Here is a 14,485-nt window from a genome sequence, read left to right on the forward strand (position 1 = left end):
AGAACAGCATAATGGAGCATCTCCAGCCAGGTGAATGCAGGTCAAATCATTCATCTCTGTTTCAAAAGTGCATGACAATAACAATGCCAAAATATCATTATCATTTTATAGATTTCAATGGATGCAATTATAGGTATTATAACAATACTACATATTCCCAAAATACTGCAATACAACATGACAAACTTTTACAGAGTTTACTGCACATGAAGAAATATTTCCCAAATAATGTCGCTGAAATGTCTGTAATTGATAAAAACTACATGGCAGAATTTAAAGGAATAATTTGCTGAAAATTCAAGATGTACATGAGTTTGTTTCTTCATTACATCATTTGCTCACCAATGGATCCTCTGCAGTGAATGGGTGCCGTCTGAATGAGAGTCCAAAGCTGATAAAAACACCAAATATCCACAATTTGACCCCAATCCATCAACTAACATCTTGTGAAAAACTGTGAGTTTGTAAGAAACAAATCCAGCATTAACTTTAAACCATAATTTCTGGCCAAAACAAGTCCATTAAAAAAAAGTCCATCCCCTGTTTTTGCTTGTAAACAGTGCTTGATCTGTGTATATTTCTCTCCTATTTCATACCAAATTACTTTTTCACTGGAGAAAGCAATATTATGGATAGAAGACTTGTTCTTTAGCTGGAAGCAACAGTTTTAAGTTAATAGCGTCGTGATGGATTTGTTTCTTACATACACGCAGCTTTTTGCTTGACAAGATGTTAATCGATGGGCTGGAGTCGTGTGGATTACTTGTGGATTATTGTGATGCTTTTATCAGCTGTTTGGACTCTCATTCTGGTGATCCACTGGTGAGCAAGTCATGTAATGAAAAACACATCTACATCTTGGATAGCTTAAGTATTTATTATTATTATTATTATTTTGGGGTTAATTGCTGCTTTAATCAATATTTAGAGACAACAGCTAGGTGGCAATCAAGGTATAATTGTCTAAATTATAGTGATAGACATATGCTGTCAGACTTTACTTATCTGTTGAGTTAATGTGAATTACAGAGGAGTTTAATTCATATCCAGACTTTAGATCTGAGCAAACAGCACCCCCTTCCGTTTAACTAATTAACTCAATAATATGGTTGACCTAGAATTATAATGTAAATGTAAACAGAAATGTAGGTACACCTGACAAACATTCAAGAATATGCAGCTGTAGGGTACATAACAAAAAGCGTAACGTGACATTAGACACGCATGTTGACCTGGAGCAAGTCAAGTGTTGTTCGTGAATGATTCTTTTAAGTAATTTACATGAATCAGTGTTTTGAACAAACCTTTCAAGGAAACGAATCGTACTCGTTCACTTCCATGCACTGGCTCATTTTTTTTTCCCTTGGAGCCTAAAGCTTGTGCTTGCTTTGGTGGTTTCGCTGATTTAAAGGCATACAGAGAGAGGACTGAATTTGTGATTAGACTTGTTGAACGATTCAGTGTTGAATACATTTCGCGAATCGAGTCCAATCACTCATTTATAACACAAAATATTCTTGAAGCCACATACTGGCCTAGCGATGCAACCTGGTCTCATCGTCTTGAATATTAAATAATCCTCGGCCGATTCCAGGAATGTATTCTGTCAGTTCCCGACAATGAAGCGTATCCGCACTACATTACCCACAATCCTCTGGTGCGTGCGTCTGGGTGCGTGAGAAAAAGATTAAAATTGGACCATCTGCAGACTTTGATTTAGCATCAATGGTGAGAACCTACCTTGTTTGGCTAAATAGACATGCGAGATGTACCTTATGTCTTTTGTAGCTTAGCTATAGGTCTATCTTACTACATTTCGTTGAGCTAAATCTGCTGTTTTAGTAAAGCTGTTCGACAACCCAACTTCGTCAGCTAGCCAACATAGCTAACTTAGCCAGCTCACTTCAGATACGCGAATCACTAGTACCTCATCAAACATATCTGCTTGTTTGTCTTTTAGCATGTTTTGCTGTTGTTAACATAATGCGCTAAACATGGTGTGCATTTTATTTCCGTTTAATCTGCTGCTTATAGGACAACGTCCCCATTTTAGCAGTCACTCGCTAAAACATAGTGAGCTGCGTACTTTAACAGCATTTTATCTATAATTGGTGCGTTTGAACATTTTGAATCGCACCAGCTGTGAGACATAAAGACAGCTAAAGCATTAATCTTGTGTGAGTTGTGACAGCTCCGTCAGTGTTTATTCTGACACATGAAACGCTTTGATTTGTTTTGACGATCCGTCTGGAAGTGTGCATGCTTGTCTTCACAGCAGATATTCTTTGAATATACAATTAAAGGGTGTGTATCGCCACATTTAAAACCACAACGCTTTTCGAGAAGGGGTAGTTGACGCAAAAAGTGTTCATGGACAATTTTTCTAAAGATTTTAGGTTACATTTGGTAAGAATGTCAAAATGAGAGTATATTGGGTTACGTAGCAGCTCAGCATGTCTTACACGTATTTCACCATTTTAATCACATTGTTGTACTACCTTATTTTAAATGGCCCACTGGTTTGAGATCTATCTATCTATCTTCTGTTTGAAATGTGATTCCCTCCCAACTCTTTTTCTACAGGCTGCAGCAGATATTTTCTACAGGGCTTTGCTGTATTATGAGCTGTAGTAAACCATCGCGCTTCGATCGTTTCTCAGCAGGATCTGTGGCAGGTGCCACTGTCACTGTACCCTCACCTGACATCAGCAACCGTGTAAGAACGAATGGGTGTTTATTTATTTACAATATTACAAATTATGTGAAGACTTCAGAGGTAAAAATTGTCATTGTTTTCATATTTCATACTCTTCTGTATACAGACCAAAATGGAAGCTAGTTTTGGATCCACGTTTCCAGCAGTCCCTCAAGTAGCAAAAGGTCTGTATTATCTGTTGGGCTACTTAAGAGTCAGATAAGAAGCTGGGAAATGGTCACTAAAAAAGCTAAACTTTGCAGGACATCGGCACTCCAGGACCGACGTTGCCTACCCCTGTTATAAATGGTCCTTAAAAGCGCTTATGACACAGCTGTTTTAAATTCCTACAAAATAAAGATTATCAAGTGAACATTTAGCATTTACATTTTGAGTGTTGTACCTCAAACCACTATGAAAGAAATTGCTGCTGTTGAAAATGACCTGGATCAGCATTGATTGTACAGAAATCATTTGTTGCCTTGCAACAAGGTTCACTCAGTCGCTTGTAACTGTGCTCTTTCATTTCAGCGGAAACTAATTACAAACAGCACCGTAGAACCCCTTCATCCTCCAGCACTCTGACCTACTCCCCTCGTGACGACGATGATGGCATGGTAATCACAACACCATCCCTTTTCAAAACAGCCAATCATATTTACATATTGAGGAATGGAAATCAAATGCCTCACAATTTTGTCGTTGACGTAGTACAAAATAGCATGCTTTTGGAGTAGCTAATTTGCTCTTTGGGCAGTTCTTAGCATTTTCATAAATTGTTCTGTTGTTTCTGGTTTTCTGATTGTTTCAACACTGAGTGTTTATGAAAGAGTGCTAAACCTTACTGTTTTTTTTTTTTTTTATATATTTACCACACATCCATGGCATGAATATTTACAAACACGTAGACTGTTCTTGTGGCTCGTAATGCCTGGCTAGGTGCAAAATTAGTTTATGGAAATTCAGGTATTTACAATCAGATTTACATTTCACCAAATTAAGTGAATCAGAAGACCGTTATCAGAAGGTGTTTTCCTCTATTTGATCATTTTGGACATTCACAGGAAAGCCCATGTATGAGATGAGCTGAAGTAGTTGAACCAGAAGTTAGAAAAGTTTTACTACTGTTGATTTTGGTAACACTCAGATGATGCTTTCCTGATTACAGCAAACTCAAAGATATTTTTGTATGATGGAGTGTGTCTGATTCAGTGACTTTTTGAAATGTTCAGCGGGGTATTCCAGAAAGCAGAATTACTTAATCACATAAACCCAGAACTCTTGACCCAAACCTTTCTTAATTGTGGTTATAAGTTAAAAAATGTAGCCAAGAGTAAGAACAACTTGGAGAACACGCACAAAAAAAAAAAAAACTTTTGGAAGGATATCAACCATGAGATGAGAATTAAATAAATTATAGTACAACTAAATAAATGTTGAATGTTATATTAGTGCTTTAATATAAAATAAAAAATATATAACTGTAATTTAATATTGTGTGAAATCTGTCACTGAAGCCTCATCGGTGCACTGAATACTTCTGAAGTAAACTTATCCTGAAAGTTGAGGTTATCTGTTTACTTGTACTTAAACTTACCTGGAATGTCACCTAATTGCTTTCTGGAATACCCCAGATGACATTTAAATGACCTTTAAAAAGTGTTTAGATGCAAACTCTCTCTCTGTCCCTGCAGCCACCCATTACCCCTCGTCGCTCAGACTCTGCAATCTCGGTTCGCTCTCTGCACTCCGAGTCCAACATGTCGCTGCGCTCCACCTTTTCCCTGCACGAGGAAGAGGAAGACACAGTGAGTGTCAGCAGTCTTCTGTTTCCTATTCACATGTTGATCATGTTTAGTGACACAAAAGACTGACAGACCTACACCTGTGCCCAGCACAAGATTGACTTTGTCTCTCTCTCACCTCTTTTTTACTTCCCAGGAGCCACAGGTGTTTGCTGAGCAGCCCTCAGTTAAGCTTTGTTGCCAGCTGTGCTGCAGCGTGTTCAAGGACCCCGTCATCACCACCTGTGGAGTGAGTCAGCCAGCCGTCCCCTCACCTCTCCCTGAGGATAGGGCAGCCCGTCATGATCTGGTTCTAGGCCATGTATTGATTTCCTGTCAGCTTGGGCCGTGAACAGCACGCCTCATTGCCCTGTTTCCTAAGGCACTGTCAGGCTGTTGAACACCACAGTACAAGTGTCTGTTGAGAGATGAATTACACTTAAAACAGCTGAGTAGAGGAAAATGAAAATTCAGCTTTTATTTACTCTTATTGTGCCCTCTTTTCTCTTCCTTTGTCACCTCAGCACACATTCTGCAGGCGATGTGCCTTGACCTCAGGTAAGGAGAGCATTTTTACTCTTAAACATTTGTCTTGCTTTCACCTTTCCCATGATGACCATTGCTGCCAGTAGTGAGAAAACACTATTATACTAAGTTCTTGTTGTATGCTTTTGTACAATTATGGTTACAAACTCTCTACAATTCCTTGGACTCATATTTTAAGTGTGATTCATTGGCCAAAAAAGAGAAAACACAAAATAAGCATGAATTTGACTGGCAGCATTATTATTATTATTTTTGTCAAAGGTCCTTTTTTTATCTATAGGTATCGCAATAATGATGTTTTGAATTCTTTTGGCCACAATAATCATTGAAAATCTGATATGATCTAATACGTATCTATTACAGAAGACATCTGTTGTCACTCACAAATTTTATCTGAGAGATTTAATTTTTTTAATATTAAATCAAAATGAAACAATGGCAATCTTAATCAGTCTTGAAGGTTTTTTTTTTTTTGTTTGTTTTTTTGTGAGGTTAATTTTAAAATCAGAGGAAAAAATATAATTGTTAGAAAAATAATGTTCAAAAGTTTCTTTCCACCTTTACATTTTATAAATTTTTTTATATAAATTTGCAAAGTTATCACACGTTTTTTTGCTTTGCCATTATGGGGTGTAGAGTATAGATTTTTGAAAGGAAAAAAAAGAGCATTTTAGCACAAGGGTACAACTTTAAATGCGAAAGAAAATTAAATTTGTTTGAATATTTATTTAACATTTCTAAATTTGCTCACTATTGGCAGGAGTGGCTTAAATTTAATTTTGGACCAAGTGCAGGTCTTTAGCTCAGTTCCTCTTTCATTTCCTCTCCATGCTGAATCTTTCATTTCATGCTCTTGATCTGAGTGATGTTTTCGACATACGGTAGTATTTTTGTTTTGCCAATAACCTGTATTTTTTACAGAGAAATGCCCTGTGGACAATTCCAAGCTCACAGTGGTCGTGAATAACATAGCAGTAGCCGAGCAAATCGGAGAGCTTTTCATCCACTGCAAGTACGGCTGTCGGCCAGTTGCCTCGGGCAAACCAGGTGCCTTTGAGGTTGACCCACTTGGCTGTCCTTTCACCATCAAGCTTAGCACCAGGAAGTGAGTACACCAGTTCACCGGCTTTCACAATATCAGCATTTCATTTCTATTGTTGCAACATAGTCATGAGTCATGCAAAGGGAGTGTAATGACTTTGGATTGTGTGTGACAGAGAACATGAAGTAAGCTGTGACTACAGACCTGTTCGCTGTCCCAACAACCCCAACTGCCCTCCATTGCTCACCATGAACCTGGAGGCCCATCTGAAAGAGTGTGAACACATTAAGTGCCCTCACTCTAAATATGGGTATGGACGTTTGGAAAAGCCAACAGTCTTTCCCTCAGTTCCATAGATAAGGAAATAAAACAGCCCTGAATTTATCTCTTCCGACTTTTCTCCAGTTGCACCTTCATTGGGAATCAGGACACGTATGAGACACACCTGGAGGTGTGTAAGTTCGAGGGCCTGAAGGAGTTTCTCCAGCAGACTGATGACAGATTCCATGAGATGCAGGTGACACTGGCGCAGAAGGACCAGGACATCTCATTCCTGCGCTCCATGTTGGGCAAACTCTCTGAGAAACTAGACCAGCTGGAGAAGAACTTGGAACTCAAGTTCGGTGAGGAAACTAACTCTTAACTACTTGCAGTTTTTTGGCCAAAACATGCATGAATGTTCATTTTGTTGGGCTTTTCTTATGCTAATATGGCAGATGTGCTGGATGAGAACCAGAGTAAACTCAGTGAAGATCTGATGGAGTTCAGACGAGATGCTTCCATGCTAAATGTTTGTCTATTTTCACTCAGGTTTTCACCAAATTAAGATACAACTGTGGTGATTTAGTATTAAGAGCCTTCTAACCCATCCCTCCTTTTGCAGGATGAACTGTCTCACATCAATGCCAGGCTCAATATGGGTATACTGGGCTGTGAGTGTCTCTTCCTTGTTTATACTCCAAATTTCTGTGAGGATAAGGAGATATGTCATTGTCTGACTGTATGAAATGTTTTTCAGCCTACGACCCCCAGCAGATCTTCAAATGCAAGGGCACTTTTGTGGGCCACCAAGGTCCGGTGTGGTGTTTGTGTGTCTATTCTACTGGTGATCTTCTCTTTAGTGGGTCGTCAGATAAGTCCATCAAGGTATTTTGGCCTGCCATCAGCTTTGTCGCTTTAGTTTATGTGCATCCCTCTTCATTTGGATAAATTGCCTGTACTTCTGTGCTCCACATAGGTTTGGGACACATGCACCACATATAAGTGCCAGAAGACCCTTGAGGGCCATGATGGCATAGTGTTGGCATTGTGCATTCAGGGGTAAGCATTTTGAGGGTTTTGAACTGACGTGAATATTTGAACAAATAAATATTTTTTATTTTTTTCAGGTTGATCATAAATTACACAAATTAACTGTAAAAATAAAGAAATAATGAAGTAAATGAAAAAATGACAATGGAAGGAATTCTGAAAGTAAAATGGATTGCAGATCTTGTTTCATGTTCTTTTCTCCTTTCTGTTGCAGAAACAAGCTTTACAGTGGATCAGCTGACTGCACCATTATTGTGAGTGTTCCTGAAATACATTTTTCAGAGGAATCCAACTGTTCATGACATGGTCAATGTGCATCTAATGCAGATATGTGCTTGTTCTCCTATAGGTTTGGGATATCCAGACCCTGCAGAAAGTGAACACCATCCGGGCACATGACAACCCAGTGTGCACTCTGGTGTCCTCACACAACATGCTATTCAGTGGCTCTCTCAAAGCCATTAAGGTCAGTGGTGTCAGTTGAAGAGATGTGCGTGTCTGCAGACACAAGCCCAATCAAGCAGTTAATATTGAGCTTTATTCTGCCCCATTTGCTGGTGTGCACGTTAGCTGTGTACAGTTTTCCTAAAGTGATGTGGAGGATGCGATTGGTGCTTCAGCAGAGAAGAGAAAAGCACAGACTTAAGTTACTGAGGCACGAGTGGAGCAGAATTAGATCCACTTGGCTCTGAGAGCCCATCTGAAGAGCACATGCTGAGCTCGTATCACCATGGTGATGTGTGGGAGGAATGAGGGAGTGGAGGCTTAAAAGTAGAATGATCTCATCTCTCTGGGACTTTCCAGTTTACCAATTCTAAGTGTTCTTCAAGTGATTGGACATCTTTCTCTCTCTCGTTCTTTCTCCCTCTGTAGGTGTGGGATATTGTGGGGACGGAACTGAAGCTAAAGAAGGAGCTAACTGGCCTGAATCACTGGGTTCGAGCTCTGGTTGCTTCTCAGAATCATCTGTACAGCGGATCTTATCAAACCATAAAGGTTAGAAGTGTTAAACTTTAAACTGCTTCAGGAACACCCAGATTTCATCATAAAGGACCATATACATATTGAATAATGATGGTCAGCTTTCTCATCCAGGTGTGCCTCATAAGTTTACATAGCTACTCCTTGCAGTATCTTAAAAATTAAGATATACCATCGTGGTCAGAATTATTGGAACCCTTGGTAAATATGATCAAAGAAGGCTGTGAAAATTAATCTGCTTTGTTAATCCTTTTTATCTTTTATTTAAAAAAATCACAAAAATCTAACCTTTCATTGGAGAATAAGAATTTAAAATGGGGGGAAATATCATTATGAAATAAATGTTTTTCTCTAATACACATTGGCCGCAATTAACGCCACCCTTTTATTCAATACTTTCTGAAACCTCCATTTGCCAGTTTAACAGCTCTAAATGTTCTCCTATAATGCCTGATGAGGTTAGAGAACACCTGACAAGAGATCAGAGACCATTCCTTCATCCAGAATCACTCCAGATCCTTTAGATTCACAGCTCCATGACGGTGCTTCTTCTCTTCAGTTCATCTCACTCATTTTCTACAGGGATCAGGTCAGAGGACTGGAATGGCCATAGCAGAAGCTTGGTTTTGTGCCCAGTGACCCAATTTTGTGTTGTTTTTGAGGTTTGTGTTTGGATTATTGTACGGCTGAAAGATCCAAACATGGCCCATTATAAGATTTCTAACAGAGTCAGTCACTTATTGATTTTTTTATCTGTTGGTATTTGATAGAATCCATGATGCCATGTGTCTAAACAAGATGTCCAGGACCTCCAGCAGAAATATAGGCCCACAACATCAAAAATACAGCAGTATATTCCATTGTACACATGGGGTACTTTTTATCCCTGTGTTCACCAAACCCATCTTGAGTGTTTGCTGCTAAAAAGCTCTTTTTTTTTAGTTTCATCTGACCATAGAAGCCAGTCCCATTTGAAGTTCCAGTCGTGTCTGATAACTGAATACGCTGGAGTTTGTTTTTGGATGAGCTAGGATAGTTTTTCTTGAAACCCTCCCGGACAACATGTGGTGATGTAGGTGCTGTTTGACAATTATTTTTTTTTTTAAAGGTTTTTTGACCCCGAGACTCAACTATTTTCTGCAATTCTCCAGCTGTGATCCTTGGAGAGTCTTTAGCCACTCAAACTCTCCTCCTCACCGTGCATTAGGACGATATAGATACACGTCCTCTTCCAGGCAGTTTCGTAGCATTTTATTTTGATTATAAATTCTTAATTATTGCCCTGATGGTGGAAATGGGAATTTTCACTGCTCTAGCTCTTTTCTTAAAGCCACTTCACTAATTTGTGAAGCTCAATTATCTTTTGCTGCACATCAGAAATATATTCTTTGGTTTTCTCATTGTGATGGATGATTAAGGGAATTTGGGCTTTGTTTTCCCTACTATTTATATTTCTGTGAAACAGGAAGCCATGGCTGGATAATTTCATGTTCATAATCGCCCTGGACTGGAATATGAATGGGAATATACTTCAGAGATATTTTACTCATAAGAATTACTAGGGCTGTCAATAATTGTCCAATGTGTATTTTGAGAAAAACATTTATTTCATAATGAGATTTTCCCCCATTTTCAATTGTTTTAGTTCAATGAAAGGTTAGTTTTCTTTTTTTTTTTAATGAAAAATCAAAAGGATTAATAATGCAGGTTTATTTTCAGAGCCGCCTTTGATCATATTTACAAAGGGTGCCAGTAATTCTGACCACAACAGTATATTGTATGTATTCCGTGATTCTATCTTCATTTTTAAAAGGCCCTGTTTTTATATATATTGAAACAGTAACGTTAAGAGTTTCAGATTTGAAGCTGTTCTCATCAGTTCCTTTAATGTTCAGTCTAACTGGTAAAACGAGAGCAGTTCTCTGAGTTTTGTAAAACCAGACAAGACAGACCAAAGCTGCTTGTTGTCTCAAGTTGCTTAATTAAGACTCCAGAGATCTCCGACAGGAAGCTGACTACAGACTGCTACAAATGCTCACAGGGAGAGAACAAATAAATAGAAACGCTCCTCCATCGCTATAGAGTGCAACAGTGACCATCGCTTTTTTTAGCAAACTATGTGGACTTGTACTTCTCATTCATTGCTTCCATAGTGATTTTTTTTCAACCTTTAATTTGAAGTACTTTTTGAAAAATTATGAAAAAAAAAAAAAAAACTGCTACACTGCCCACAAAAGCAGACACAAAAATATTGTGCAATATAAACTATTAACTTATATTCATTGATCATGAGAACAGAATACAAAATATATTGTTGAATATTGAAATGTATAAAAGTATTTAAGTTTTAAATTTAGAGTGGTGGGAGACTGACTCGATTATATCATTCACATGTTCCACTTTTTTTGCACTCTTATTTCGTTTTCATGGAAACAGTGACTTCTGTAATTGTTTGATCCCAGTAGAATCTCTTTACAGGATTGTGTACTGTGGTTCTCCACCAGTAATTTGGTACATACATATATACTGTATATGTGTTTGTGTATATGTTTTTTTTCACATTTTAATGTCTCGTGCAGAACCTACATTGTTGCATACTACAGTATCTAGTGTCACTAAATGAAATGGATTTTTTTGGATTTCTCCTCAGATCTGGGACATTCGTTCTCTGGAGTGTGTTCATGTGCTCCAGACCTCTGGAGGCAGTGTGTACTCCATTGCAGTCACCAATCATCATATAGTTTGTGGCACCTACGAGAACCTCATTCATGTAAGTACTATTAATCTCTACACCCTGCAGAGATTTAATTGCAAGGGTAATGATCATGGAAACCTGAAAAAGTCAGGACATTGTTAAAATTGTGATTTCTCCTCTTTCCCTGTGAATAAGGTTTGGGACATTGAGTCGAAAGAGCAGGTGCGGACACTGACGGGCCACGTGGGCACCGTGTATGCCCTGGCTGTCATCTCAACCCCCGATCAGACCAAAGTGTTCAGTGCCTCCTATGATCGCTCTCTCAGGGTAAGGACAAGGCTTGGGTTTGGGGTATGAAATATGGGGATTTGTGCCGCCTCTTTTGTGCATTGATGATTGTACCTGTGCAGGTGTGGAGCATGGACAACATGATCTGCACCCAGACTCTGCTGCGGCACCAGGGCAGCGTGACGGCGCTCGCTGTGTCCAGAGGAAGACTCTTCTCTGGAGCTGTAGACAGCACTGTAAAGGTCAGAGACTCGTACAATGAGTTCGGGGACGCGGCTTTCAAACTGTAGCTTGCTAAGATATTGGCTACCTTTTTGTACTTTAAATTATGTGTACACAGCTGTTCAAATGTAATGGCGGTAAGACTTGCTAAGACAATGTTTTTGAAAAGTTTCTGAATGCTCACCAAGTCGGCTTTTATTTGGTCAAATATACAGTGATATTGTGAAATATTATTTTATATTTTAATATATTTCAAAATGTAATATATTCCTGTGATGCAAAGCTGAATTTTCAGCATCATTAAGGTCCTTGCACACAGAGTCTGAAATTTTCGTATGCGTTTTTTTCATATTTGTCATCTTTTCCTATCAAAATGCTTGCTACGGATGCGAAAATGCAGAAAATCGAACCCGTTCTGAATTTGTTTAAAGATGAAAGATTCGGAGGCAGTGTGTAAACATGATTGGCACAACGTGAGGTTGCATTTATTTTGTAACGAAAATTTCGGACGAGTATTTCAGACTCCGTGTACAAAGACCTTACTCTAGTCTTCAGTCACATGATTTTCCAGAAGTCATTCTAATTTGCTGCTCAAGAAGCATTTCTTAATATCATCAACGTTGAAAACAACTACTTAATCTTTTTTTTTTTTTTTTTTTTTTTTTTTTTTTTCTTTGAATAGAAAGTTCAGAAGAGGAGCATTAATTTAAAACAAGAAAATGTATAAATGTCACATTTGATCAATCCTGTATACACCATTCTTTGAACCCTTTTCTACTGGAATCAGATCTTTCCCTGTGTATGAGCTCTAACAATTTATTGTGTTTTGTCTCCTCAGGTGTGGACGTGCTAAACGTGACCGCTAATCATTATTAGCTGTCAACATTGAGTAATGTGCCGCTAATCTCCTGGAATTTAGAAACCACATGGACTCTGATTCACGGACTTGTAGTATGAATAAGAAAACATTACAACATGCATTGGACCAGAAATGTTTTTAGTCTGTACCCTATGGACTTGGGTGTCTTGCCCTTGTGAATTTTGCAGTAAACTGTTAGACAAAGACACCTTGCTTCATGCACTGGATCGATGTTGCTTGTTTGCTTTCCTCTTACCAGACACCTCATGACAGCAAACAGAACCTCCAAACCTTCAGTGTTTATGAAGACCCAGTGGACAGCCAACATTCATCATAAACATGACAACACTGTATTTTATACACACAATCATTTCCTATGAAAGTATGATTTAGATTTGGTAAGACTTCCAGTCTAAGGTCATGTTCCCTGCAGACCATGGAAAAGTTGCTGCATCAGTGGCCTCAGCGATGAATGTTGAACTTTGACCTAAATGAGCTGCAGTCTCATGACTGAGAGAGTGCCTAAGCTTGAGTCTGACGCCAGTGGAGATGCATGGAGCGACCATCATCCCAGGGCTGAATGAAGACCAACACTACACCAACTTGGGCCTGAAACAGCAAAGCATTGTTCTGGACAGCACAGTACCCATGTTTTTTTAATCTCCGATTTGACCGTGCCAACTGAGCGCCCAGGATGGCTCAGATATTTTCTAACTGCCTGTTGACTGATGTGATACCTTTGTATGATGCTATAATGACCTACTCATCCATCAAGAGTTTGTGTAAATAATGCAATGTTTCTTTACCAAAGCTGCAACTGCTTTATGCATGCTTCCATGTTTGCTGTGGAAGCCAGATTTTGCCCATGCAAATCTAGTAAGACTTTTATAATGTAATTCATGCTAGTTACTAAACAATGTTGAACTGAATAACAGTAATTAGTTTGAGTGTAAAGCACTTAATTCATTAGCACTGAGCATCCCAGCATAACGGTCAATGGAGGAATACTGTGATGCATTAATGTGAAGTTGAGCTCCTCTCTCAGCTTAAACTGATAATTCACCCAAAAAAGAATCATTAAAAATTAGTCATCTTTTACTCATTTTCATGTTGTCCCAAACTTGTATGACTTGATTTCTTCTGTGAAACATACTTATACAATGAGACTCTGTTCCAACTGAAAACGGTTACTTGTATAAAATACATAAACTTTTAATGCTTGTATTGAGTGGAGTCTTTTACCCTCACATAATATGGCATTGACTCCCTCTGGTGTCCTTAATGCATTTTGAGTTAAGAAATAAATCTGTGGAGGGCTGTTTAGCCCTTTGGTACAAGCTTGCTAGTTTGAGGAGTGCTCTTAGTATTTTATGTTAACTAATGAAAGACTGTGGTGTTGAGCAGTTTCGAGCTGGTCTTGTTGGTGTTAAGTAATTGGACGGCTATGAGAGTGTTTGTATATAATGTTTATTTAGAGCAGGTGGTTGTTGATGCAGTCACTGCAAGCACACCACTGTTCCCAATGCCAGTCACAGCAGGTATCATACAAGTCAATGGCAGAACATCAACACAATATACAGCCTGCACACACTGAGCAGTGCAGATTTCTTTTTCTTGTTTTTTTCTTCTTTTCTTTTTTAAATGTCTCTGCAAATAGGATGGAATTGAAAACAGCTTTCATTATTAAATAACATCTTGCACCAACAATAAGCTTGACTTCAGTGTTTTCAGAATTTCCATATTTTTCATGGTTTTTTTTCCTCTGGGATTAAAAATACGAAAGAAAAGAAAAACAAGCAAACATGACAATGAGAAAATGACGGAATGAGAAGTTTAAAGTGGAGAAAAATAATCTTTTTTTAAAAAGGATGAAGATTCACAGTGACAAACATCCAGCTATATATACAGAAGAAGGGGGACAGGGCCGTAACAACTCAATTAACACTGGATCGACACCCAGTCCTTTGAAGCGATAGGCATGATAAAGCTTTTATAAAAGCCATTCCCATACCAGACATCTGCACGCTGTCCACAGAGCAGACTGCATCAAAAGTGATGTAAT

At 38.5% G+C, this 14,485-nt stretch overlaps 1 protein-coding gene across 2 annotated transcripts; it reads left to right on the plus strand.

Moving 5' to 3' along the window:
• Nucleotides 1-1,655: 1,655 nt before the first annotated feature.
• On the plus strand, nt 1,656-14,128 carry LOC306864216 (E3 ubiquitin-protein ligase TRAF7-like). Of its 2 annotated transcripts, none has more exons than XM_079408052.1 (21): nt 1,656-1,728; nt 2,584-2,716; nt 2,823-2,880; nt 3,227-3,312; nt 4,390-4,509; nt 4,637-4,729; nt 5,004-5,037; nt 5,947-6,130; nt 6,243-6,377; nt 6,473-6,690; nt 6,784-6,857; nt 6,951-6,999; nt 7,086-7,213; nt 7,305-7,387; nt 7,593-7,632; nt 7,728-7,844; nt 8,252-8,374; nt 11,010-11,129; nt 11,250-11,381; nt 11,465-11,584; nt 12,403-14,128. In XM_079408052.1, exons 2-21 carry the CDS (start codon nt 2,621-2,623, stop codon nt 12,415-12,417), a joined length of 2,025 nt encoding a protein of 674 aa, XP_079264178.1. In that variant the 5' UTR covers nt 1,656-1,728; nt 2,584-2,620; the 3' UTR covers nt 12,418-14,128. The 2 variants fall into 2 exon arrangements, with proteins under 2 accessions (XP_079264178.1, XP_079264179.1); XM_079408053.1 differs by having other exon boundaries at nt 4,390-4,503.
• Nucleotides 14,129-14,485: the final 357 nt, after the last annotated feature.

The sequence above is a fragment of the Barbus barbus genome (genome assembly GCF_936440315.1).
Source record: "Barbus barbus genome assembly, chromosome: 4".
Taxonomy (NCBI): Eukaryota; Metazoa; Chordata; class Actinopteri; order Cypriniformes; family Cyprinidae; genus Barbus; species Barbus barbus.

What these genes read in the sequence shown, in the direction of transcription:
- LOC306864216 (XM_079408052.1), top strand. Translation starts at nt 2,621, where the DNA reads ATGAGCTGTAGTAAACCATCGCGCTTCGATCGTTTCTCAGCAGGATCT. An exon ending in GTGACGACGATGATGGCATG is followed by an intron (nt 3,313 to 4,389) that starts GTAATCACAACA and finishes CTGTCCCTGCAG; the next exon opens with CCACCCATTACCCCTCGTCG. An exon ending in TTGGCATTGTGCATTCAGGG is followed by an intron (nt 7,388 to 7,592) that starts GTAAGCATTTTG and finishes TTTCTGTTGCAG; the next exon opens with AAACAAGCTTTACAGTGGAT.